The 27,958-nt window shown below is 35.6% G+C and overlaps 1 protein-coding gene across 2 annotated transcripts; it reads left to right on the plus strand.

Annotated features, from left to right (window-relative positions):
* The first annotated feature begins 33 nt into the window (after positions 1 to 33).
* Positions 34 to 25,317, plus strand: CEP78 (centrosomal protein 78). Of its 2 annotated transcripts, XM_039845742.1 has the most exons (16): positions 34 to 562; positions 3,333 to 3,505; positions 3,598 to 3,670; positions 4,628 to 4,731; positions 6,118 to 6,292; positions 8,314 to 8,427; positions 9,750 to 9,814; positions 10,078 to 10,189; positions 13,137 to 13,269; positions 14,466 to 14,511; positions 15,793 to 15,930; positions 21,963 to 22,040; positions 22,472 to 22,638; positions 23,598 to 23,769; positions 24,090 to 24,137; positions 24,696 to 25,317. In XM_039845742.1, exons 1-16 carry the CDS (start codon positions 310 to 312, stop codon positions 25,251 to 25,253), a joined length of 2,409 nt encoding a protein of 802 aa, XP_039701676.1. In that variant the 5' UTR covers positions 34 to 309; the 3' UTR covers positions 25,254 to 25,317. The 2 variants fall into 2 exon arrangements, with proteins under 2 accessions (XP_039701676.1, XP_039701764.1); XM_039845830.1 differs by lacking the exon at positions 24,090 to 24,137.
* The last annotated feature ends 2,641 nt before the right edge of the window (positions 25,318 to 27,958 follow it).

Below are 27,958 nucleotides of genomic sequence, written 5' to 3' on the forward strand. Positions count from 1 at the left end.
TTCGCGCACCGCCTCCGCCGACACCCTCCCGCCGGCTTGAACTGCAGCCCCGCGCATTGTAGGGCAATGAGCCGGGCGCCAACGGCCGGCGCCAGGGAGCGGGACGCAGCGCGGGAGCGTGGGGTTGAGGGGTGGCCTAGCTGGGGCCCCGGGCCCTGCGTCCCCTGGCCGAGCCACCGCTCCTGCACACGCTGCGGAGCCGCAGCCGCCGGGCCGTGGGCGTGCAAGGGGCCGGGGTGCGAGCCAGGTTCCTAGGCGGGTGTGGGAGTCGTCTCCACCGCCGGCGTCCCCTGAGCCGGCTCCCAGGCCATGATCGACTCGGCGAAGATGCGCCGCGACTGCGCGGCCGACTTCTTCTCGCACTATGAGTACCTGTGCGCGCTGCAGGACTCGGTGCCGCTGCCCGCGGTGCGCGCCTGCCTACGGGAAGGTGTGCTGGACTTCAACGCCGACCGCCTCCGCTTGGTCGACTGGGCGCCGCTCCTGAGCACCCTCAAGATTAATAAAGATCTGCCACTGGTGTCTATCAAGAGCTTCTTCCAGCCGTGGCTTGCCGAAACAGGTTTGTAGTTCCCGCCTGCAGTGGCACTAGTGTCGGTTCCGCGAAGCGGGATTTTAAATGGTGCAAGGTAGAGCCTGGACGCTGGAACAGGTGCCCAGTGCCAGGGTATGTGTGCAGCAAACGGGGCGTACGGCCTAGAAGTCTTATTAGCTCGGTGACCCTGGGCAAGTCCATTAAGGCCTTTAGGTCTCTCTTTTTTTTTTTTTTTATCTGTAACATGGTCGTAACAGGACCCACTCGATGTTGTGATGAGCACTTAGCACGGTATGGGACATCGTCAAGCATTTGACAGATTTTTTGAATGTAGAACAAAGCGATTAGGAAATTGACACATCCCAGCCTTTTACTTCATTTCCTTTTAAGACTGGGCTCTGTTGTGGGTGGTGGTGGGGGATCGTTCTGATAGCATCATATAGTCGAAAGAGCATAGTTGTGAACACAGCCTGGGGTTTGAATTGCAGGGCTTATACTCTATGACCTGGGCAGGTTACTTTCGAACTACATACAATCCCCACACTTGTAAAATAGCATTAAACACCACTCTTTTCATGGGTTCTTAGAATTAGCATGTTTTGTGTGTAAAGTATACTGGCACTTGATGAGCTCTGTCAGCACCAAGCACTGCTAGAGACAAGGCTCCTGCCCTGGAGGATCTCCCTTTCTACTGGGGGAGGCTGCAGGTAAACATAGCACAGTAGTCAGTACTCTGGAAGGAGTGAGTTCTGGTGCTGCAGAGACAGAATAGGAGGGGAAGGCTTCTTGGAGAAGGCGCCATTCTTTCGAAGAATGTGTAGAAGATACTCAGATGGCAGGAGGGAGCAGCTTGTGTCAACGCTTGGAAAATATAAGCATATATGGCAAAACTAAGATACAGCACCTAGAACATAGGATTTGAGAATGAAGTGAGAGTTGAGACTAGAAACCTGGCCAAACAGGAAGAGGCCTTGTTTGTCCTGTCAAAAGGTTGGATTTTATCCTGAAGGCGGTGGGAAACACTCAAGGATGAGATGGAATTTTGATTTGGAAGCCCACTCTGACATCCACGTGGAAGGCAGTTGATTGGGAGAAGGGAAGATTGTAATTGAAGGGTCCCAATTAAAGTATAGAAAGGGAGGACTGGATTACAGAGATTGAAGAGACAGAATGGATGGGGCCTGGTGACCATTTAGAAGAGGGAGGGCAGCAAGAATAGGAGACAGTTTAAAGCAGCACTTTACTGTGAGAGGCAGAGCATAGTAGGAAGGAATTAGGAGTGGAGAAAGGATCTTAATTCATCTTTGATGCTTTAAGAGCAGCCTGTGAGGCTTCCAAACATGTCTGCTAGACAGGTCTGGGCCCAAGGTACACATCCGAGCTCTAAGAGAAGACAGGAGTTTGAAGATATGGGAGAGACTGAGGTTACCCACAAAGAAGGTCCAGAAAATCTGGGTCTGAAAGATGTTTTTGAAATGGACACAGTTGAATATGTTCATAAGTTTGAGAGAAAGTAGCCAACAGAGAGGGAGTGTGTGAATATCTAGAAGAAGAAATGATTATTGACTTATTTTTAAAAAACCTGCACACTTATGTGCCTGCCCCTTTTCTAGGCTCTGAGGTTCGTGTTGTCTGTTACCTCTTCTGCAAGGACAGTTCAACTCATCACCTGGTAAAGAGAAGTGAGATTATTCTCTGCATCTCATTCAGGAGTAGGAACTGTTCTCTGCCTCCAAAGGGACTGTACTTAAGCAAAGTAATAACTTAGAAGTCAAAAGAAGTTACAGTTAGAAGAGACTTTAGAGTCAAGGCCACTGTAGTCAATCTTGCCTAATATTTTGCATTGAATATAAGAAAAATATATTACACAGACCATTCTCTTCAGAGTTCTTTCACCGAAACTTCTTTATGTCTTGCATCCTGTGGATTTAGGTTGTAGATTTTAATCTCCTAGATTTGCTTCTTCATCCTTACTTATGTTTTGCCTGGACTGTTGCAGAAGCATCTAACTGGTTTTGCTGCCCTTGGGCCTAGTTTTTCTTAGTTCATCTGCTTACTCGTCTTGAGTGATCTTCTAAAATTAAAAGATGTGCTTAAAATAATGTTTATAACGGCTCACTCCCACAGGATTCGTGTATGTTGGTTGCACAGCTTTGTTGTGCACAGAGACATGATATCTGAGCCGTGCTCTGCCAGGCCTCATGGGGCTCGTTATCCCTGAGGAAGGGGTGCTTTTCTAATCATTCCCGTTATCTAATTGGTTGTTAGCAGTGGATCACCTTTTTTCCTATCCTGCAGAGGCACCCGTTCCAGTGGTAGCCCCGGTCCTCATCACCTATGGGACAAAAGCCATTCTCTCTCCCAAGCTTACTTTAGCCAGCCTCTCTATTTTAATTTCTGTCTCTTCTCCCTCTTGCACACCTGGCCTTTAGTTATGCCCACCTGCAGTATTGTCAGTACCCAGCAGGAGTCAAGCTTGGAAGTCTTGGCATATGTGCTACTCTCTGCAGTTTAAGCACCTCCCACTCCGACTCTGTGTAGTCATTCTCATCTTTCTAGATCCAACTTCAGAGTTATCTTGAAGCCATCATTTAGGTAAAACTTTTTGCTTCCACAGGAACCTCTGCACACATAATTTGCTTTGTAGCTCATGAGGTTGAAGCTTTGAGTATATACGTATCCCTCCTTAAAGCGAACTTTGGGGTAGGAATCATTTCTGTGCCTTAGCACAGAGCAAATGCTTTTTAATGAAACAATATATGATTGAAATCACAAACATTACAATATTTTGCTTTAGGTTCTGACAGAAGTAAAGTTTGCAGAAGTCGTGTTCCTGCTATAAGAAACAAAGATGTGACCTTCCAGCTATGTAAAGCTCTTAAGTGCTGTTTAAGCATATCAAATGCTCTAAAGAACCTGGAACTAAATGGACTAGTTCTGAGAGAGAGAGATTTAACTATTTTAACAAAGGTAAGCCTTCTCTGTTGTGTCTTGAGAATATTTGATAGTTGCTTTTGGGAGAAACTAAACTAATAAATTTTAACCTTTTCTCCCCATTAAAGGGATTGAATAAATCGGCGGCTTTGGTGCACCTGTCTCTTGCAAATTGTCCAATTGGAGATGGAGGTTTAGAAAGTGAGTTTCAATCTTATTTAAGTCTCTTCCCATAAGACTGGTCTCATGATTCCCCAACGCGCTATATTAATTCCTATCTGGACCTTTTCTTAGTGCTGCTTGATACTTTCTGAGCTAATTTTACTTAAGGTTGTGTTAAGCTACAAGCCACACAAATATATAATATTTTGTATTTTCTGTTTTTGTGTTTGTTCATCTTTATGTTTCTCTTTAAGAAATAGTATGAGAAGAAAAATAGCAATATGTAACAGGAAAAAAATCATTATCTTTAAGTAGTTAGAACACCTATATGCAATCATAATTATAATGCACTGTGGAAGGTGCTAAAATAATATATGCAGAGATCTATGAGAGCACATAAAAGGCCAGCAAACTCGATGTTGATAGGGGTGTATCATGGAAGTAGTCACAGAGAAGGTGATTGTTGATTGGGGTCCTGAAGGATTAGTGTGTGTTGACTGTGTATGGTAGTGGTCTGGAGGGGTAAGGAAGCCTGCATTTCAATTTGAGGGAACACAGAGTTTGAAGTCTTCTATCTTATAGTTCTAAAATACTGCATAGCACCTAATAAAATTATGGGTTTATAGTTGGCATTTAAATCATCGATTGATAATCAAGATGAGGTTATAGGAAATGAAAATAGGAAAATTTATGTGTTTTAGGTTTTCCTATGTCTCAAAAGGTCGATAGTACTTTATGGAGTGGTTGGGAATAAAGTGTGCAATATTCAGAGTTCAATTTTAGCATCTAAATAGAATTAAACTGTTGCTGTAAACTGGAGTAACACTTTGTTACTGATATATTTTAGAGAGCACCAATCCATCAGTTGTCTGGGAAGAGCGTAAATAATTTTAAGAGTACAGCTATACACCTCCAATAGACTCAAGAAAAGCAGTAAATCAAGATTAGCCAGATTGTATAGGTTCTTCAACTTACTGGTTTTTTTTTTCCTTTTAGTTATTTGTCAAGGTATAAAGAACTCTATCACTCTTAAGACAGTAAACTTCACGGGGTGTAATCTGACTTGGCAGGGAGGAAATCACATGGCCAAGATCTTAAAGGTGATTTATATTTCAACTTTCATGAAATCATTATGTAATTGAAGCACATTAATATTTTGATACAATATGGCAGTTATTTTTGATTGCAGTTTTAGTTTTGTTGAAAGAATATGACCAGTTTTCAGTTTGGGGTTCTACCATTTAGTAAAGGTAGCCCACTTAATCTTAGAAATGAAAGATTTAATGTATAATACGTTATAAACAATACTTTCATGTATTTTTAGTTATTGAAAAAAATTACTGTGATACTGTGAAGAAAGTTTCTGCTATTACAGCCTTCAAATGACTTAGGTCAAATATTTATTGTTAACCGCTAAAATTAATCAACTAATAAAAATCCCTACATTAGCGTTTTGTAAATATAGTATTTGAAATAATGACTTAACTTTATAATGGTTATGACTACTATATTTAGGCATAAAATTATGTAATAATTGAACATGAAGGCTTTTTAATAGTTTGATGGTACAGATCAGAGATAAGTAGATTATGACTGGTAGGTCAAATCAAACCCATCACCTCTTTGTAAATAAAGGATTTTTTTTGAAACATAGCCACATCCATTTGTTTACATAGTAGCTGTGGCTAGTTTTACCCTACACCAGTTGAATTGAGTAGCTGATGCGGAAACTGTATGACCCACAAAGCTAAAGAATTTACCTTTGGGCTGTACAAAGCAAGTCCTTTGACTCCTAGTATAGAAAACAGACAAGAGCAAGGATTCTGGAACCACATGACCTAGGTTCAAGTTCCAGCTCTCTTGTTTCATAGCTCTTGACCATGGACAAATTACTTAACCTCTGTGCTTCACTATGTGATTAAATGAACTAATTTCTATAAAATAGTGCCTGGCACATAATAAGCACTATGTAAATCTTTGCTGTTATATCCATTTGTTGCTTTAATAACTTATTGTTAATAGAAAAATGACACTAATTATTGTCCTTTTAGAGTGTCATAAAAATTTTGAGTCTTTTGTTGTTCAAGAATGTAAAATGTTTTCTTGTGAGATGCCCAATCAAGTGTTTAGAGACCACTAGAGGACAGAATGATGGAATTGAAAGCCTAAGCAATGATAGAATTTAAAAACCAATTCCCTGACTTGGCAGATAAGAAGAATAAAATTCATAGAATATAATTGAGTTGTCAAAGTTTGCATAACTAATTAGCAAGAGATCATCCAATGGCTAGAGTGTAATCACTGGCAAGCTAGAATCTGGGTCACTGGACTGCTGAATCACAATAGACTATTTAATCTCTCCAGTTGACTCTCCTAGCAAATATACTTGGTAGGTGTGTATAAATTGCAGACATGATGAGCTATACTCAGTAGGCATACCGTTTCCTTATTCAAGTGTCTTAATTTCATCTTATTAAACCTTGAAGTATCAGACCATGAGAAGACATGAAGAAACCTGGGCTGAGAGTCTTCGTTATAGGAGACCTGATCTTGACTGTATGGCTGGCTTGAGGCGCATCACTTTGAATTGCAACACGCTCATTGGTGACCTTGGTGCACGTGCTTTTGCAGAATCTCTTAGTGAGGATTTATGGCTTAGAGGTAAATTCTAAAATTGAAAATATTGAATTTTTAAATATTAAATATGCTTAGCTTTTGGCTCAATACTGTTGCCATAGGAATAAAAAATAAGCCTCATGTTTTCCTATAACTTTATTGTGCTTTTAAACTTTTCTTAAGACTTGCATATATACTTTATAGAAAATACAGAGTAACAGGAAGAAATTACCCATAATCTTAATGCCAAGACATAATCACCGTTCATTTTGGTATATGTACTTTCGGTCTTTTTTTTCTATAAATATGTTTGTACACTTAGAGATTATGAAAATGAAATCATAGTATAGTTACTATTTCACATCCCTGCTTTTTTCATTTAATGATGGATCATGCTATACTCTATTACACCGATGTGCAATAGTTTATCAATTCTTCGCAATTAGATTTAGACAGTTTGTGATTTCCCCTGTTGGAAATACTAGGTAGTGAATACTTTGTATATTCATTTCTGTGTCCATCAGAATTACTTCTGTAGAATAAGTTATAAAAGTGGAATAACTAAGTGTGACATATTTCTATATATGTTGCCAAATTGCCAGCCAGAAATGCTGTGCCAATTTATAGGCCACCTGAACAGTGTATGTGAAGCCTGCACCCTCAAAAATACTGGCTTGTGTTACTTTTAAAAACTATAAAACTGCAAAAATGAATACCTCCCCACCCTTTTTTTAATGTACATGAGATAACTCCAAATTTTATAATTTTTTTACTTAGTATGAGCATTAGTATGAGTATAGTATGAGCATTTTAACAAGTCAGTAAATCTGCCACCTCATTTTTAGTGACTGTTCAGATTTCCATTATATGAATATGCCATAGTGCACTCAGCTTAGTCATTCTTGTTAGATACATGTTATTTCCAGTTTTTCACCATTATGAACAGTACTCTGATACACATCTTTGCCTACATCTCTATTTCCTTTGGTTAAATTCTCAGAAAGAGAGTTGCTGGGCCAAAAGATATGCACATTTTAAATGCTCTTAGCCTAATCTGTTAGGAGAACAGTCACATTTTATTGTTTTAACTTGTATTCATTTGATTTACCAGAGAGATTTACTGGCTATTTTTATTAGTTCAGGTAGGTCCTTAATTATGTCATGTGTCCATTCTTCCGTGGTAGGAGTTGGTAAGGGTTACATTATATTCCGTCAGGTCCATATATCTGACTTGTTATTTCTGTGTGTCATGAGGTTTGGAAAGAATCCATTTATTTTGATGTAATGGTATGCACAGCATTTTTTTAAAAGCTCATACAATAGTTCTTCTTATGTAATACTCTTTATACCAGTGCTTTTGTGATGATCCTTTAGGTTTGAATGAGTGGGTTGTTCAACTTCAGAACTGCTAGTAGTTATGATCATTTGTTCTCTTCTTTGTCTTACCTTTTACCAAGAGAGAGTTCTTGATCACCATTCTTTCATAATAGGCTTTTAGCGTATAGAAGCTTTTTGCATATTTAATATATTTTGTTTGGATAAATTCTACATTCTTTGGATTTGTCATTTGTATCCCCTTAGACTTCTTTTCTCTGCCTTTTTATTCTAAAACTAACAGTTATTACATTTCTTCTATCTTGTTTTTCCCCTTTTAACTAGTTTCAAGAATGATTTGGAACTCAAGAACATGAAAAAAAATATATAGTGTAATTTCTGCATTCCACCCAGTTTTTGCCACTAGCATCCTTGCTAATTATGACCTGAGATTCATTTTGTGATGTTTTTCACTCATAGATTGTATTGAGTTATTCTTCCCTCTATTTGCCAAATACATTGGTTGATTTACTGAAAGCAGGATAACCGTGGCACATCTAAGAAGAGTTTTTTATTGGACTTTGCGTTATGTGTGCATGTAAACTTTTTAAAAAATTATTTTTAGTACCTAATACCAAAAACCTGTCATGACTAGTCTTGTGCAGAAATCTTCTACACATGAATAAGTGAGAACTGTCTATATGTTAAGTCTGTATAGAGTTCGCAAGTGACCTTTTATCTTTCATCAATAGCTCTTGACTTGCAGCAGTGTGGCCTCACCAATGAAGGAGCAAAGGCTTTGCTAAAAGCCCTTGAAACCAACAGAACTCTGGTTGTTCTGGATATAAGAAAAAATCCACTTGTTGGTATGTCTCCAGATTTTTTTTTTTTAGTAACAAATAGCAAAGCAAAAAGAATTTGTTCATGTATTGACAGTTTTTAAAACCTAATGTGTTTACTTTCCTAATCTTATATTTTTTTAATACAAAGTTGTGCCCTCATGGAATTTAACATTCTAGTGGAGGAGTTCACATAGAAATGAGTAAACAGATAAGCAGTATAATTTTAGATAGTAGAAAGCACAAAAATAAGGTGAGGAGTCTGAAGAGGGCAGTTAGGATTATTAGATAGGTTTGTCAGGGGGCAGCTTCACTGGAGAAGTGACATTTGAGTGGAAGAGACCTGAGAAGGGAGGGGCAAACCATGAAAGATCTGCGGGAAGCACATTACAGGACAGAAGAGCGATGGGCAGGCAGGCATGTAGGTGGCAGGGTGGATGGAGTATTTAAAGAAAAGCAAGGAAGCCAACATAGCAGAAACACTAGGTGAAGGAGAACATGGTATGCTGTGAATCAAGTAGCTAGCCAGAGGCCAGATCTTGTAAGATCTCGAAGGCCAGAGTAAGGACTTATTCTAAATGGATTATTCAAAATGAGCAGAAAATGATTTGAGCTGGGAAGAGGCATGATCCTAATAGTATTTCAATAAGATGACCCTGGCATAGAGAGTAGACTTCTGGGGAGATAAAAAAGGGAAACAGGGGGACCAGTTAGAAGATTATCACAGTGGTCCAAGTAAGAGATGGTTATGGCTTAGCTTAGGGTAGAAAGTTAGAGCTGGTGAAAAGTGGTTGAATTCAGATTGTGTTTTGAGGCTGTAGCTAATAAGATTTGCAGATAGATTAGATGTAGGGTATCAAGGTAATAGTAACAAAGAAACAAGTCCTAGATGATTGTGTGCAGCTGGGTGGTACTACATACTGAGAAAAAGGGGGCTGAGGAGAGGAGCACATTTGAGGGAAATTGAGACTTTGATATAGTAGGTGCCCTTTTAAGTATCTAAATTTCTGAGCAGTGCCACACTCTTTGCTTTCAATACAAAGGTATCCAGAGTGTTTAGATTTGATCTCTCCTGCTGCCAAAATAGTAGCCATCAGAGGGCAATATGTGAGGTGGCATACTTCTTAGGTTTTTGAGTAACAAATTAGAATACTCAAAATGGAGAATAGATATATAATTATATTACATGGATTTCATATGGGAATCAAAATGGAGAATAGATATATAATTATATTACATGGATTTCATATGGTAATCTTATGAGAAAAGCAATAATTAGTCGACTTTTCTTTTTAAATGGGAATATCTACTCATTAGGAAACAAATACTATAATTTCATTTTATTTTAGATCATTCTGTGATGAAAGCAGTTATCAGAAAAGTTCTCCAGAATGGAAGGAGTGCCAAGTCAGAGGTATAACATATTTTAGTTCTCTAGGAAGAATTTCTCTGTTTTTGATTGTTTCTCTTCTTTTTTCTAATAAAGTAAAATTATCAAGTTACTTTTCTGCTATTTTAAGTTTTTAGCTAAATGGTTTTTCTGTTTTTGAAAATATTGTACACATCTTTATTTTAGGGTCGCAGAAATGCAGATTGTAAACCTTTTAACTTAAAATATCAGAATAATTTAATAAGTTACTTGTAGCTGAAATGGAGTGTTTATTATTTTCCTTCCAGTATCAGTGGACAACTTCTCCATCAGTGAAGGAACCATTCAAAACTGCTAGACAGAAAAAGAAAACTATAATTCTGGGAAGTGGTCGAAAAGGAAAAGCTACTATTAGAATTGGTAACTCATTCCATCTTGGTTTTTTAATGCTACTAGAACTTATACCCTTTATATGTTCTAGTATACTAAAACTAAAATTTCTTCTTATTGTATGATAACCAATATTAACTACATGCATATTAGAACTATAATTGTTCTGATACAGATTATGAAAATTTATAGAATGTAGGAATAAAGATTTTAAAGAGATGCTAATATTTTCATTTTTTAAAATTAACCAACTTTATTGTTTGTTTCATAAAAAGTTCATTATTTTGAATATATTTCCATGTTAATGATTACTTCTAATACTTTGCAGTTGAAATTTGAGGTGCACATTAATGACAATTTTAGCAGTGGCACATTTGAGTGGTGATTTTTTTTTTTTTAATAAAGAATTATCCTTTTCTGCTGTAAGAAACAAAATTTCTTCCCAATTTCTTTTTCCCTTTGTTTCCTCCTTCCTTGGAAATTCCCACCTACAGTTACTGAATCAAGTAACACCTCACTTCTTTCAATGATAAAATAAGAAACTTTAAAGTATGTATAATCCTTATAAAAGAATGTTGCAAACAAGTTTATTGATCCTAGATGGAAAATTGTAGAAAAAAACATTTTCTAAATGTTTGCTATAACGTATATTTAATTTTCCAAATAATAGTTAACCCAGAATTTTAAAATTAAGCTTATAATTTATAGCCAGATGTAGTTTTTAAAATCTTTATAAAACTCTTTAACGAACACTGGTGTAAATTTCACATTCTTCTCAGTATGTAAATTAGATATAATCCAGTTCTACTGATATTTTTATACTGTTTCTATAGATATCTTTTATTTTCTGGAACACATCTTTAGTCAAAAATAGCTTTTTTATTCTTTTTTGTGATAACAATAAATGGCAGAGTGGAATCAGTTAAACCAAATCTAATATGAACCTGACCCTGTCTTGTGAATAAATTTCAATTGAAACAGTGAAACCATAAGGTCTAAATAAAGGAAGCAAAATAAATTGTTCATTTATAATCTGTCAATTTCCCGGGAAAAGGTTTGTGGTGACTTTAGTTACATACTGGATACATGAAGATCACCAGACAGTTAACAATTTTTTATGTAATGCTACCTGAAATTTAAAAAAATTGTTTGACTTAATACCACTGAATTGTACTTTTAAAAATGGTTAAGATGGTAAATTTTATGTAATGTGTATTTTACATAATTTTCTTTTAAATGTGTTTGAAGATTTTGTTTAGATTTTATAAAGATACTGTATGAGTATAACAATGGAAGTAAAAATGGAAATCACCTCTAATTCCATTATCCTATGAAGCAATACTTACATTTTCATTTTTTCCTCCCACTGTCTATAAACATAATTCCATATTGCCTAAATATAATTGGCCATTCTTATTTCACTCATATTAAATTAAAATTTTATATGATCTGTAGTTATACTTTTTAATGCATTCACAAGGTTTCATTGAGTTGATTGGTCAATGTTTTAAAGTAGTGAAAAATTGGAAATAACCTAAATATTAAATAATTTATATATAATATCATAAACATTTTCATAAATATAACTTATTTTTTACTGTTAAAATATATTAATCAACTTGTTTTGTCAATAATGTATTAAATAGTTGTTAAGGGTGTTCATTAAATCAAAAGAAAGCTTACGATTTGCCTACCAATTTTTATTTCAAAGCAATGATATTTTAGTAGTCAAATAATATATACAAAGAAGTTGAGATTTGTGATAGCACACTAAGTATACATTATTAAAAGCTTATATCATGTATAAACCATTCCTAAAAGTATCTAATTTGGTGATTTGAGATGATGTTAGAAACAAATATATGTAAATAAAACATGTATATATATATAACATTAAGAATTCTATAATTTTAGTGTGTAGTGGTACGTAACAGGACATCATGGAATGAGAATAAAACAAAAATTTTTCTCTTACTGAGCATGATTAAACAGTGGAAATATGACAAGTTGACGATCTCACTGAGCTAGTTTATGAGTAATTTTATTTCTTGGGGTTTTTTTTACTTGTTTTTTGTTTTTTTATGTTTGCCTCAGTTATTTGGAGACATAGAGGTAAGCCAAATCAGTGTCTGGCTATATAGGTAGACCCGGGTTAGTTTAGGGGTTAAATAATTGTATGAATTGTTTCACATTCATGTTGTAATGATGTGTGCAAAAATGAAGATAGACACTTTTATTAGATTTTTTTTTTTTTTTACTTCCTAACAAGATAAGTCTAAATTCTTTTGGTTTCAATTACAAATATATTTGCAATAGTTTCTGAAAGTAAAGGAAAAAGTATTTATATACAAACCACATACAAACATTTTTTGCTGGAGGGTAATTAACAAAAGCATGATAGCATAAGATGAATCGAGCTCCTATATATTTTAAGAGGGATATAAATTATCCAGAGAACTCACACAGGATCATGTGGTGATTATCAAAAGGCTATACTATATGAAATATTTGTCTTAGGGTACCATGTACACGATTTTACATGCCATCCCAATGCTACTAAAGTAGATCTATAGTAAAATAGATTTGAAGGATAACTATAACCATTTTAACAAACATATTGTTTTCGATAACAGAAAATATTTAAATGTGAATTTTAATATGTGGTTTATTCTAAATAATGTATTAACATTTAGCTTTTTTTTGCTACCAAATATTTCATATAAAGATACTCAACTCTTAGTAGGATAAGTGTCCACATTTTGCTCTTTTATCCAATGGGTTTTGTTTCTTTTGTGTTTTCTATTAAAAAATCAAATATGCAGTGAAGGTCAGGATAGTAACATTGACTCACCTACCACACAGCAATTTTCAGCCTTGTAACTTTGATTGTTTAGAAAAATTAATCCTAAATTGATAATTGCTTTGTAGACCTGTAGTGCATCTTGAATCTTTCTTTTAATGCTTTCTCACACTGTAGGATTGGCTACAAAGAAACCTATAAGTAATGGAAGAAAACAGTCCCTTGGTAAAGATTATGCTCCTGAACCTCTACCGCCTGGTGTGTCTGGTTTCCTGCCATGGCGTACTGCAGAACGTGCAAAAAGGAACAGGTAGAATATTTCCTATCTTCAGTCATTCAGAATTCTTTATTTTGGAGTTTCTATGATGTGGGAGGTCTCTGGTGGTTTCTATAGAGGAAGAAAGATAACTCACACATGGCCTCTGCCTAGTGCACCTTCAAGGAGGAAAAACAAAAGATAATTATATTTGAGAGTTTCAAGTTATTTCTTGAGTGTCACAACAGATTTAACCCTGTGGGAGTCAAGAGGAGACTAAAATTATCTCTAATTATGCAGGTGAGAATGGTTTCATTAAAGGCAGGTGTAGTTGAGCCAATCTCTGCAGCGCAGAAATAGGACTTTGGATATGTATGAATTAGAAGAAAAAAGACATTTTAAGCATGAGAAATAGTTTAGTGCAGAATGGATGAGAAGTATGGATTAAACTTAATCTGTACACCTCATTTTAGTGAATCAGATTTAGTGAATCCCACTAGACTTAACTAGTTTTAGCTGATTGCTTACCCAGGGGATAGCTGTTCATAGTCATTTTTGTCATAGAAGTGTAAAAGTCTTTTAAAATTGTTGAACTATGTAGTTTTAGGCTTGCTAGTGAATTAGATTGCTATAGATTATTTTCAAATGATTTACTTGGTAGTATTCAAGAAATTGGGGATTAACAATTGCTTAAGAAAAAGAAAATTGATTTTAAATAGGACTTGAAGTAGGTGCTATGTAAAATATCTGTTTAGTTGCTCACATTAAATTGATGTCTGTAGTCTCCGTTGGACAACTGAGACTACTTTTTTAAAAATGATAACGAGAGTTATTATTGCATAAACTTTAGTGCTGAGGCCTCAGTTTTTGCACATTAGTTTTCTATGTTCGCACATTAGTTTTGTGATTTCATATCTTCTTGAGACACTTAATAATCTCAAGTCCATAAAGAGTCACAAATTAGAGAATGATTAATATCACCAGTTAAAGAAGTCAGACTGGAAATCTCAACCATACTGAACATAGAAACTGAAGGTGCCTCTCAACAATTCAGAGTTATCACAAAGCCAATCTGCTAAATTCTGTTTAATTTTCTCCATAGCAGAGCCTTCCAGGTCCTTATTTTGAACTCATTTATTTTTATAATTCTATATGGATATTGTACATAATCCAGACGAGTTTTATTGACTGGGGTTAACTGGTGATGTATTTCCATTAAAATATAACCTAATTTGTTTATATCTCTATAGGGGCTTCCCATTTTTCAAAACTCGTGATGTATATAATCAGTTGCAGGTATGTAGTTATCATGTTTATTATATAGAGGAGGTTCAAGTGGGAAAGGTGGAAGGTCATTCTCTTTGCTTTTTAAACTTAACAGTTTTTCAAGAAACATTTCCCTCCTTGAAATAAACTTATTTAAAATTTGTCAGGTCACTCTCTCAGTGCCACTTTGTAGTTGTGAGGATATGGCACACACTGGGGACCTTGTGATTGTTTCATCTATAAACAGGCTGTTTCTCCAGTCCACAAATCAGCTGTTACTCAGTGATATGAATTTGAGTGCCGTTTCTGACCCAACACATGAATCTGTCATATTAAAAAATGTCCTCATGCTTTCAAGAAATGCTGTTTGGGGGCTATGTAAAGCCAAAATAAAGCAACAAATCCCTAAGCCTCTGTTCTCTCAGAGCACGTCTCCCTCTCTCACCAAGACCACACACGTTCCCGGTCATACTGCCTCATGGTCTTGGAGCAAATGAATCCTGGTTCTCCTTCCCAGTTATCCTGGGAGACTGGAGTTGCTCTGTAAAAGGTAGCACTGCTGAGACTGAGAGGAGAGCACCCTAGATGTCAGTACTGACCCCTCATGCCCAGAAGAGGAAAACCTATCTCATTCTACCATTGGAATCTTCCCGTGCTGCTGGCTTTGCTGCTTATGGTCGAAATATCTGTAGACTTTTTATGGGGTTTTGACCAGATCCATTTTTAAATGTTTGGAAACATCATACTGAACAACATTCCAGTGGCAGTGAACTTGACAGGAAGGTTATATTAATATCACACTAGTTATGGCTTATGGATGATGAGAAGATGAAGTTTTTCATGGGTCAGTTTTAGTTGTGTATGTGTATGTGATTTATTTTTTTTAATTCTAGTTTCACTTTCTAATTATTCTTGTAATTCTTATCAGTCCCTTATTGATAAATTTTCTTCTTAAAAACTACATTGTCTTCTAAACTTTTTATGTCTGATGGTAGAGAATAAATTTCTCATCTGCAGTATAAAGTTGATCTGAGAAAAAGATGTTTACCCTGGCTTCTCACTTGGCTTATATGAAAAATATTTAATAAAATCATATAGACAATTCCAAGTATTAATCCTAACCTATACAACAGAATCGCATATAGTAATGCAACAAAAATAAGTTAGTCATTTTATTTCGTCATTGCTTGTTTTAGACTAAGGAGCAGTGAAAGATATCAGTAAATAAGTTTTTTAACTCAGTTCACTTTTGTTAAATGTTCTTTATATTTGGTATCTGGTGTATATTATCTCTTATACTTCTTCTTTAAGCAATCAAATTTTCCTGTGACTGTGACAGTAGAGAGTCCTTCCTCCTCAGAAATTGAAGAGGTTGAAGAGGTCGATGACTCTTCAGAAAGTGTTCAAGAAGAGCCTGAGAAAACCAGTGTAAAACAAGAAGCATTACAGGTACAAAGCATTACCATTTTAAAGATACAGAGGAGATTATTTTTCACACTGTAGTTGTTAATCTGGTGGAAGCCTGATTACAACACTGGACAGCTTGCCTGAGGGTTCTGTTTCCCCTTCCATCTGTATTATATCCCCTTGAATGTTCCATAGCTTAGACCAAGGTGAAAATGGATGTTTGAACTCTAAGAAATAAAAATCAGTCTGATCTCGGAAGCTAAACAGGGTTGGGCCTGGTTAGTACTTGGATGAGAGACCACCTAGGAAGACCAGGTGTTATAGGCATAAAAAATAAAATTAAAAAAAATAATAATAATAAGGGGTTGCAAGCTGACAAGGTCATTGCAATCTGTGAGGTCAGCCAAGAGTTGCTTTGCCTGAAAAAAAAAAAGAAAAGAAAAGAAAAACGTTATCAGTAATATATTTCTTTTCCTTAGAACAATACAGTATATTAGATTTAGGGAGAACCTTAATGATCATAAGATAAACTCCAAGAAATTTTGTTCTGAATGAAGTAGTTAGCTGATTCAGTCCTCATATTTTACGGACCAGGACATAGACACTTCTAGCTGAACTCTCTTTCTAAAGGAGGAAAATATGACTTTATTTTTAACAAAAGAAAAGTGGTAAAAAAGTTTTGATGTTGATATTCTCCTTTCCTAAAATAAAAATCAAGAAGGTACATTATATTGCCTAATAAACCTGACACCTAATGTCATTCCATACTTCTCTTTACATGGATAGAAAAGTTGGTTTTATAAAAAAGTTTTGCACTTCAAAAGTACTATATATTTATTTTATTTCAACTTTAATGCTGAGCCGATGATTTGTAGTAAATAAAGGAAACACCAGGTGGGGGACCTTGTCTTTTTTTGTGCTACAAAGTCCACATTTAATTTTTAAAAATTATTTAGTGTAATTTCCTTTTAGTGTAAAACCTGATGGATTTAGAACTAGTTATCCCATTATTATAGGACTATGGAAATTACTATTTGATTTTCAAAAAAAAAGCCAGATTTTTTTAAAGTTAAAATTAGTGATAGTGATATAGAGAAATTTTAAGGTAAGTACTTAGAAAATTATGAAATGTTAGAATAGGAAGAATCTATAACTATAGATGTAGAATTAATTACTCCTTTCATCTTATAAATAAGCACCTATAATTTATAGCACTTAAGTGGTTTATTCTAAGTTGCAGCGTAACAGACAAGACTCTAGAGCATCTAAACTGCATTCATTGTCATTTTAGATGTGTTGTATTCATTTCCTTCACCAAGCAACTAGAAGATTGTATTTCTAAAAGTGATTAGAGACATTGGGGAAGACCAAGAACATTAGAAGCTTTTAACTAGGGAATAGCTGACTCAAGATGTGCTGAGGACCCTTTCAGCTCTCAAATGTCCTTTAAGAGTTAAAAAAATAAGTTACCTATATCATACAGTGGGGAAACTATAAAGCAATAAAATTGAATGAACTAGAGCTATAGGCAGCAATGTGGATGAATTTTTAAAAACATGTTGAGTAAAAGAAATAAACAAGACTGCATACACTGTGATTCTCTTTACATAAAGTTGAAGTTGGCAAAACTAAACTATATTGTTAGGGATGCATATCTGTAACGGAAATTATTATCAGAAAACGAGGATGGTTTTTAACTCTGGGAGGAGGGAAGGGGCTTGTGATGGGGAAAGGATATGAGGGATTTTTGAGATGTTTAAAAGTTGTACTTACAGACTTGAATGGTAGTTATATAAGTATTCTCTTTATTTGTCACTGAGTTTTGTTCTGTGCACTTTTCAATATGCATGTCATATTTTACAATTAAGAAAGGTTGCCTCTAGGCAGCTGAACGTGTGTGTGAGTGGGCTGAGACTACCATTGACTGTTAAACGACGTGGGATTAGCAGCACCAACTGCCTGTGCACTTGAAAACCCAAGTATAATTTAAGTTAGCCTTCCCAACCACCAGTTATGAACAACTCAGGTTTGAACTGGGTGTCCATTGAAGAAATTCACATTTAGGTCAACCCACACAGTTCGATCCCTCCTTGTTCAAAGGATCGACTATTTTAAGCCTATCAGTACTGTTTGCAGTCACATATTCATCATTTAGCATTACTTGAACGTATTCTATGTATCAGGCACTCTTCTTAGTTTTATATGTGCGTTAACTCATGTAATCCTCACAAGAACTCTGTGATATGGGAACTTATCTCCATTTTATAGATGAGTAAATGAGGCCAAGAGTTATTGAATTTGTCCAAGGTTATATAGCTAAGGGTTGGGTCAGGATTTTGCCCCCAGAGAATCTGAATTTTTAAAATATAATCTAAAAGAGAAATTCACTAATCGTAAGCAAAGAAATACCCGTTTAGGAAAGACAGCATGTTTTCACCTATCCGGTTAGAGACAAACATTCTTTCACACACAAATCTTGTATTGGCAGAGCTTTTTCTTTCTCAGCAGTTATTATTGATTGTCTGCATTGTGCTCTGCACAGGGGCTAGAGATAAATGCTTAAAATACACTCCCTTCCTTCAAATATCTTTAAGTGAGGAAGTGAGCCAACAGTTATCATAGAGGTTATTTACCAAGCGATACTTTGCTGTTACCAATATAAAATCTCAGAGATCTTCTGGAAAGTAATTTGGAGATAGGTACCTCAGAGCCTTAAAAATATTCATTTGCTTTGATCTCAACCTCATTTTTATTGATGAAAATTATGCATGAAAATTATGCTAAATATGAAAAAGACCATGCATAAAAATAATTATTTTGTCTCGTAACAGTGAAAAGTTGGAAAGAATTTAAGTGTTTAACCATAAAGGAATGATTAATATGGACTAATAAACCCTTTCATTGGAATATCTTGTAGCCCACTAAAAAAATCAAGGTTATAAATCCTCTGAATGTATGAGAAATTATTGATTCAATGAAAAATTAAATGAAGTCTACGGCCATGCTACCCTGAACAAGCTAAGCAGGGTCTGGCCTGATTAGTACTTGGATGGGAGACTACCTAGGAAGAGCAGGTGTTGTCAGCGTAAAAAATAATTTAAAAAAATGAGGAATTGTAAGATGACAAGTTCCTTGCAATCTGTGAGGTCAACCAAGGGTTGCTTCACCTAAAAAAAATTAAATGAAAAAAAAAACTTGAACATAAAATTTGTTATCCAGTATGATGGGAACTTTGTTCCAGAAAAATATCAACAAGTCAGTGTACATAAGGGTGGAGGGGAGAGCAGATGACAGGAAGAAAAATGACTCCAAAACCTTATCATTCATCTTACTTAAGTAATAGAATATCAGGCAGTTTTACTTTCTGATTTTTTTTGTTTTGTATTTCATTTTAAGGAACATGATTTACTTTGTAGGAGGAGGGTACACTTTTTCATAAAAAAATTTACATTATGTTTTAATTCCCTCCACTAGAGGGAGAAACCATTTCATATAATGGTACTTTGATGTGATATTTAGAACTAGTTAAGAATGGAGTGTTTTAGTCTATTTTCTCTGATTGTGGTGAGGGTTTTGTTTGCTTATTTGTTTAGAATCTCTATGAAATCAGTTTTAAATATTAAAAACATGTAAATAGAAGAATTTTACAGTTTTTTTTCCTATTTCATCAAAATTTTGGCTGGCTGAACTGGTAATAAAACATTAAAGGATTTGAAGTTATTAGATTGTTTATTAAGTTTTTAAACATGTTCTGTGTATAAAAATATATATTCATTGAGCAAATTTTTGAAAACAATGAAAAACTTATTGAAGGAAATAAAAGCCACCTCTGCGTGTACACACACCTAATCTGCCCTTTTATCTTAAAAAAGTATCAAAATATTTTGTCAGGTCACTGATTAAGCTTATGGACAGTCACCCAAGAAAAACACACAGATATATTTTGAATATAGAATTCCTGAAGCCCATTCATTAACTCTGGTTGAGACTTCTTGTTATTATTGTTTTTTAGTGGCTTCATAGAGCATTCCTTCATATGAGTGTGCTAGTTCTATTTAAACTAATCTCAATTTGAAAGCTTTTAGCCTACTTCTAGGGTTTAGTTATAAACACTCCTATGACATCATGCTGGTAGGTAAGTCTTTGCCCACATCGTTGATGATTTCCTTAGAGTAAATTCCTGGATATAGGATTGTTGGTATGCATTAAAAATCACTCTCCAGAAAGTGGTGCCGGTTTCCACTCCAAATGATGGCATATAGAGTTCTTTCCCTCAACAGACACACCAGGGGTAAACTAAACTTTAAGTTGAAATTCCTAATTTAAGTGAAGGTTTAAAAGCCTTTAAAATATATAAATATACCTTGCTGATTTAATAAATATAGGTTGTTTTTTTTTTTTTATTGCTGCATAAGAAACCAACCCAAGACAGCGGCCTCAAATAATAATCATTTATTTTGTTCATGAACCTGGGTGTTGAGTAGTATATTAATTTTCTGTTACTGTAAACTTAGTGGCTTAACGTAACACCTCTTTATTAGCTCAGAGTTCTGTAGATTGGTAGTCCAGGCACGGCAGCGTGACTGGGTTCTCTGCTCAGAGTCTCAAAAAGGTGAAATCAAGTTGTCAGTCAGGCTGTGCTATCTTCTGTTGTCTCTGGGAAAGAATCTACTTCCAAACTTACTCAGCTCATTGGCATGACTCAGTACCTGCAGTTGTAGGATAGAGGTCTCCCGATTTGATAGGAAAGCTGGCTATTAGTTGGGGCCAGCCTTTTTGGCACCAGGAACCAGTGCTTCTATGAGAATCTAATGCCTGATGATCTGAGGTGGAGCTGAGGCGGTGATGCTAGTGCTGGGGAGCGGCTGCGAATAGATGAAGCTTCGCTTGCTCACCCACAGCTCACCTCCTGCAGTGTGGCCTGGTTCCTAACAGGCCACGAACCTGTACTGCTCCATTGCCCGGGGTTTAGGGACCTCTGAGTTGGGGGACAATCTTAACTCCTAGAGTCCTTCCTGCTCTTTTTCTTGCCACAGGATCATACTTGACTTTTTCAAAACCAGCAACAGGGAATCTTCCTCTTGTCCCTTTTGTACTTTAGGTTTTCTCCAGGAACAGCCAGTCCCTTTTAGTGGGCTGCCTGATTAGGTCACATTCACCCAGAATAATCTCCCTATCTTAAGATCAGCTGATTTGATGAACCTTAATTATATCTGCAAAAATCCCTTCACTGCAACACCTATGTGAGTGAGTGGATAACTGGGAGGTCTGTGTATTTCAGCAGGTAGAATCTTGGTTATCTTAGAATTCTGCAGTCCACAAGTAGTGTCCCTCACTTCAAGGGTCTAAGTGTCGCATTTCTTGGAAACTGTAAGGAGGTTCTCCAGTGTCTTCCTTATGTTATTAGCCCTGGTTAATGGTGACAATACTGCTTTTGTTAACAGGAATAGTACCCAACTTCCTGAGTTCACACGTGGCTCTACTACTTATTAATGATGTAGCCTCAGGTGTGACACTCTGCTATGCTCTGTCTATTTTCTCATCTGTAAAAAAACATGGAGTTAGTAACCATTCTTTCCTCATAGAGTTTTGATGATTAAATTATTTAATGCCTAAGAAACTTCTAGAACAGTACTTGGCATATAGTACAGTGCTCTAAAGGTGTTTACTTAGCAAAAAATGCATTTGAATCTGCAGTTACATAATTCAGGTGTGTTGAGCATGTTGACAGGGCTTCCTTTATTAAAAGGACCCAAAAATAAAAATAGAATTTTCCTTTCTTGGTCTTAAAATTTTTTATTTCTGACTTAACTATATTAAACACATATGCCTTTTATGGTGAGCTGCCACAAATCTGTTTTGGAAAGAGTGGGAAATCTTTAGTATGCTAATTTATTATATTTTGGTGATTAATTTCACTAGCGTGGTATATTGCAAGTAGTGGACTATAATCCTGAAATCTGAGTTCACTTCTGGCTCTGCCCCTAAATTTTTGATGAGATCTGTAGCTGGAAAGACTTTAGGATAGCATCATATGAATTGTTTATAATATTTACTCTGTTTCTTCACACTAGGAAAAACTGGAGGAGTGCCTAAAGCAGTTAAAGGAGGAAAGAGTAATAAGACTTAAGGCTGACAAACGAGTCAGTGAGGTAAACAAGTTTTTTCTTATACTTCCGAGGGTATTTTGGCTTTATTTTCATTTGATTCTAAGCCATATATATATAGAGTTTATAAACTTTAAAACTGTAGTATATTGCAAATTGGTTGTACCATATGAGCCTTTGTATTTACTTATATTTAGTGGTCATATGATGGTCTGTATTCCAGAAAGCATATTTTTAAAAATGTAAAAATCTTACATGTGTGTGTGCATGTGTACATGTGCGCTTTTATGTGACTACCTTATTTTCTGTTCATAATGTTTCTTTTCAAGACAGCACAATACAGATACTTGAATTAGATTAATTATAAATTATCTACAAATTTTTCAATGTTTTATTTTAGTTTTAATACTTAAAAACTTTTCTTTTGATGACAGTGAGAGAAAATCGTGTCAGACATTTTCAATCTTCTTTTATAGCTGGAACATGAAAATGCCCAGTTAAGAAATATAAATTTCTCTTTGTCTGAAGCCCTTCATGCACAGTCATTGACAAACATGATCCTGGATGATGAAGGTGTTTTGGGCAGCATTGAGAATTCTTTTCAGAAGTTCCATGCTTTCTTGGATCTCCTTAAAGATGCTGGGTTAGTTAATTTCTCTCTCCATGGCATTCTTCTCTTCACAACTATAATGGTAGTTTGCTGAGAAACTTGAGCAATTTTCATCACTTCCATAGTCATATTCAGTGTGTAATTATATAATTTATACATAATATAATTATACATAACATTATACATAACATAATATAAAAATTATACATAATTTTTTTAAAATAAGGAATTAAATTTTAAAAGAAATGCAAAATGGTAACCTGTTTTGATAGAGAGCCCATTATTAAAAGTAACCTTTATTCAGAATAATTAATAAGTATGGTTTTTAGTAAAGACTAAATTGAAGGTAATTTTAATTGAAAATATTCTAGAATGCATAGGAATGTCCCTACTTTTTATTCATTTTGCTTATTAAATAAATTCGAATTAAAATTATTTTTGTTCTAGATGTAAAAATTGTTACTAATCTGTAGGGCAAATATAGATATAGATCACTAGTTCTCAACGAGGAGTAATTTTGCTGAAAGAAGATGCCAAAAGAGAAAATTGGAGATTGTTAATTGATGGAGTAATGTATATGAATAGGTTGGTCTTGGAAAGGAAGGAATAAACACATTCTTGGAAACTGTAGGAAAGGTGGTAAAGAACTGTGGGAATAGAGATGAGAGACAGTGGATTAGGTGCATCGTAGATGTTGAAGCTGCTAGTGAGACCTTGTTTAAAATGGAGTGGTGATAGATAAGAAAATAAAATCAAATGGTAACACACTGTTGGGAGCAGAGAAACTGCTTGAAGGATTAGCTGATCTGATACGGTCCCAGAGAATGAATATGGAGAGGTCTGTGAATTTGGGAGATAGAGGCTTGTAATCTGGAGTAGGATATTGGCTTTTCAGATTTTAGAAGTATTTCATGATTAATGATTATAGGTATGGGGAAATGTAAGCTGTTCTTATATGACTATAATAACCCTTGCCTTTTCCTCTTATTCAGGCTTGGGCAGCTTGCCACAATAGCTGGTATAGATCAGTCAGACTTTCATTTACTAGGTCGTCCACAAATGAATTCCACCCTTAGTAGTCCACCTAAAGAAGAAAAGAAAGCACTTGAAGAAGAAAAAACAGAATCAAAGCAGAATGCCCTGGGACAAATGCAAAATATCCAAGTAAGTGGACAGAACAGAATTTAATGATGCTAAGAATAATTAGCAGAAAGGGAGTTTCCAAGTCAAAGAAAATAATACACTCTGTCTCAGTTCACATGCTTAGGAGCTAGCAACCTCTTTGGGGACCTTTCTAAATCTGAGATTAATAAATCTCTGCCCATTTCATGATACTGTATTGTCATAAATAAGAAAAACTGGAAGTTCATTTGAAAATTGATGACTTAAAGTAAACTATCCTCAGTGCAGGAAAAATGAAGCATTAGAGAAAATATTCCAAATTTTAAATTGTGTAAATGTCTATTCTATCATATTTTATCTAGGTTTCTATTTGTATGCAGTCAGCTTACAATGAAGGAACACTAATGAAGGTACAAGTACTGATATAGATAATTTTTAAAATAAGTAATCCAGATATAATTAATAGGCAGTATATCATACTTAATCACCCAGATATGGGAATGGGCGGGGAAAACCTGTCTGCTGCTCCTCTAGCCTTACTTGGAGCCCCCAACTCCTGTCTCAAACAATCTCAGACTGATGGTGGGAACTGAACAACTTGAGAACACAGTTCAGTCACAAATTGGGTACTGCTGACATGTAGCTGGAGGATAGAAAAGAAATTAATTTTCCTAGGGAATAAAGTCTTATTATTTTTGATGAGGGAAAGGGAAATGGGTAATAATTACTTCAAACACAAAAGTCTGAAAATGTAGTAGACATAGCCTTGGGTATAGTAAAGTTAAGTTGAGAATCACTTGGAAAGATATAATTAGAAAAAACCTGGCTCTGAAATCTTCTGAGTAATTAATTGATTGTCTTAATAAAAAGACCACAGAGTAACATTGAAGCTTTAGACTCTACTTTTTAATGGTTGGCTTTCTTCATTACTGAATTTTTGTCTTGTTTTCTTTCGTTTTTCCCTCCAGTTTCAAAAAATTACAGGTGATGCTAGAATTCCTTTGCCTCTTGACTCCTTGCATGTTCCAGTTTCTACTCAGGAGGCCTTAGACACTTGCAAAGACAACTTGGGAGTCCAAGTCACTGAGCAGCGGCAGGGGTCTTTCGAAGAATTCATTGCTAGAACATGTTCTCCTTCAGCAGATGTAATTTCTGGAAGTCAAAGAAAAGAAGATGAGTTGTCTAGAAATAGCAGATCTTCTTTAGAGAAAATGAGCAAAACAGGTGAATATACCAGAAAACACTCTGCTAAGAAACAACCCGGAAAAGACCTGCATTCCTGCTCTGATTCACCTGTAAACCAGAAAAACAAAGGAATGGGGCAAAATAGCTCTTTGATTAATGAACCAGTTAAAAGTGAGTCTTTGAAAAAACAGATTTCTGTCAAGAAAGAAAGTAGAATAGTGACTGTTTCATCCAAGACAGCTAAAAGTAACTTCAGTCTATTAGAACATTCTGAAAGTGACACTCTTGGATCTGATTTTGAATTTCAAGAAAGCATCCATACTCTATCACGCCTGACATAGGTCTAAATCTTCTGAAATTATGTTTTTGCCTTAAAATTTTAATAAATTTCTTATGTTTTCATTATGGCATATGGTGTTTTTAGATATAGGACCACAGGAGCCGTTAGAGAAAGATTTATGTATTCTTTTCATTATAATGAAACTTGGTTTATGTCTTCTTTCGACACTCAGCAGGTATTTGCTGAGGGCCTGATAAGTACAATAATCTAGGTATTACTGTTTTCAGCAATGAACAAAACAAAGCCTTTACCCTCATGGAACTAATAATCTATGAAAGGAGAAAAAAGTAAACAACAAAGCAGGGTAAGGGGACTAGAAAGGGATGAGAGTGAATAAATGGAAGAGTTTTGCCATTTGGTTAAATGTGGAAATATTATAAATCACATGGCCAGAAGCCATTGACATATCCTAATTCATAATATCCAGAGCAGCGTACATTTGCCAAGTACTCAACCATGTTTGTGGATTACAGCAACTCTGTAAGGTAGGGAACTAGTATTATGCCCATTCTACAGATGAGGAGGCTAAGAAGATAATGTGCGTAGTCCAAAATTACACAGCTATAAATAAGTAGTAGAGCTGGTATTTGAACCGGAACCCATGCTCTTAATCACTTTGTTAATCCTGTTTCCTTGTTAAGAAGAGCTTAAGGGAGACATTGAGAGAAAAGCCGATGAGCAATAGAAATGCAAAAGAGTGGAGCTATAAGAAAGCATACCTATCCCCTCCCATCATCTAGGTAGTATTGTTTAAAGGCAGAATATATAAAAGTATGTGAACACATGTCTCTAAATTGTGCGTCTCCGATAAAATGTGTGCAGATAAGTTGTTAGAAAAAAGCTGGAGTGTCAGATTTCTTCTAGACGGTCCTGCCTGATTGTTATCAGAAGAGCTACCACAATACTATATAGTTCATTAGTCATGGATTGACTGTTATGGGAATAAAACAAGGAACAAGATGTATTCTTGGCCTTTTTACAATAGAGTGAGAGAGGAAGACACACAAGCAGATGTCTTAACACTGCATGTTATAGTCTATAATGGGAATGCTTAGGGAGTTTGGCCAGTGTTTGGAAAAGAAGAGAGCTGAGGGGCAAGAAAAGTCATCTAAGTAATACCTAAGCTAAGTCTTGAAGGACTAGTTGGAAATTGGTGAATAAGATGATGAAGGGAGAGGCTGATCCAGGTAGAGGGAATAGCATAAGCACAAGCACAGAGCCATGGGTGTGAGTGGTATGTTTGGGGAACTATAGCGACAAGTAGTTTAGAATTAGTGGAATGTCATCTGGCAATAGCAGGTGATGCTGAAATAGAAAGCAGGGAGAATGAGAGCAGACCTTACAATCCATGGTAGATGGAGCAGTTTCTTTTTCCTCAGGAAATAGCTAATAACAGGATTGAAGAATGGAAATGATAATTTCAGGTTTGCATTTTAGATCATTAGCTCCAATATGGAAAATCAATTTGAAGAAGCATGGAGGTCATGCCACACTCTTCTGAGGAGCATTATTTTCTGAGTGTTATTTCAACACTCCCACTTTCTCCTGTCTCTACCGAAAGGGTTTCACGGACAAACATAAGGGATAGCCTGGCTTAAATAAAGTTAAGCAAGTTTCTTATTGTATGACTTCTTAGAGCTGCTGTAGATTAATATTCATTCTGAATCTCTTAAGATAGGTATATGGTATGTAGCCTTTCTCAAATATATTTTTTTAATAGTGTCTAACAACTGGTTCCACGAAACACCAATTTGGTAACTTAAGTAGGTAACAGCAAGTGGAAAAGGGTCTGAAATAAGGTTTAGGTGAAGGGAGGAAGTATGTTTTAATTTATTTAGGAAAATAGCAGATATTGGTTATGGGAAGTAAGGAAGAAGTAGGCAGAGGCTGGACTCCCATTTGTATGACCAGGGTTGGGTGCTGTTATTGAGATCGGAAATAGGGGCTAAAGAGAACTGCATTGGGGAAAAGTTTTATTTTGAACATGAATTTTAAAGCACCTGTAGAATTTAGGAAATGACAGAACTGAACATCCATATGAAGACATTTTTAAAATATTGTATTCAAATAAAGATTTGCTGTCTACATATAAGCAGTAAAAATCATGAAAGTGGGTGAAATTACAGAGAACTGTGAGGACTGTCAAAGTTTAAGTGATAAGAAGGAAAAGGATTCTGAGAAGAGAGGTGATAGAGTTTCAAGAAGGAGGAAGTAGATACTGTCATGCTGCAGAAAATGTAAGTATCCATTAGATTTTGACAGGTTCTTGGTGACATTAGACCAATTCAGTGAAGTGGATAGACGAGAAAGCCAAATTGCAGTAAATTGAGGGGACAGTGAAGACAGTGGGTATAGGCCACTCTTTGAAGGAGTTTGGATGAGAAGATGAAGTAATTAAAACTTTTTTAGAATGAGAGGAACTTAAATTTTATAGATTGAAAGGAAGGAACCAATTAAAGGAGATGCTAAAGAGTGAGAGACTCATCTACACAGCGGGGTCTCAGAGGACATGGGAGCATGAGATACATTGATGCTCTTGAAAGATCTGAAAAGATGGGGATGTAGATTACTTGGTTCCTCAGTGAATTTGAGATGGCTCACCTACATATGTTCAGTGCAAAATGATTAGATAAGTAATTCAGAGTATTAGGGAAACATGGAAATATAGGTAAGAAATCAGGGACAGGGTTCATACTGCAAAATATA

This window comes from Pteropus medius, unplaced genomic scaffold (genome assembly GCF_902729225.1).
Source record: "Pteropus medius unplaced genomic scaffold, Ma_sr-lr_union100, whole genome shotgun sequence".
In the NCBI taxonomy this organism is placed as follows: Eukaryota; Metazoa; Chordata; class Mammalia; order Chiroptera; family Pteropodidae; genus Pteropus; species Pteropus medius.

Excerpts from the sequence above, each read along its gene's own strand:
- CEP78 (XM_039845742.1), top strand. The coding sequence starts at position 310 with ATGATCGACTCGGCGAAGATGCGCCGCGACTGCGCGGCCGACTTCTTC. Across the intron at positions 563-3,332 it reads GCCGTGGCTTGCCGAAACAG|GTTCTGACAGAAGTAAAGTT; the intron begins GTTTGTAGTTCC and ends ATTTTGCTTTAG. Across the intron at positions 14,512-15,792 it reads ATGTATATAATCAGTTGCAG|CAATCAAATTTTCCTGTGAC; the intron begins GTATGTAGTTAT and ends TTCTTCTTTAAG.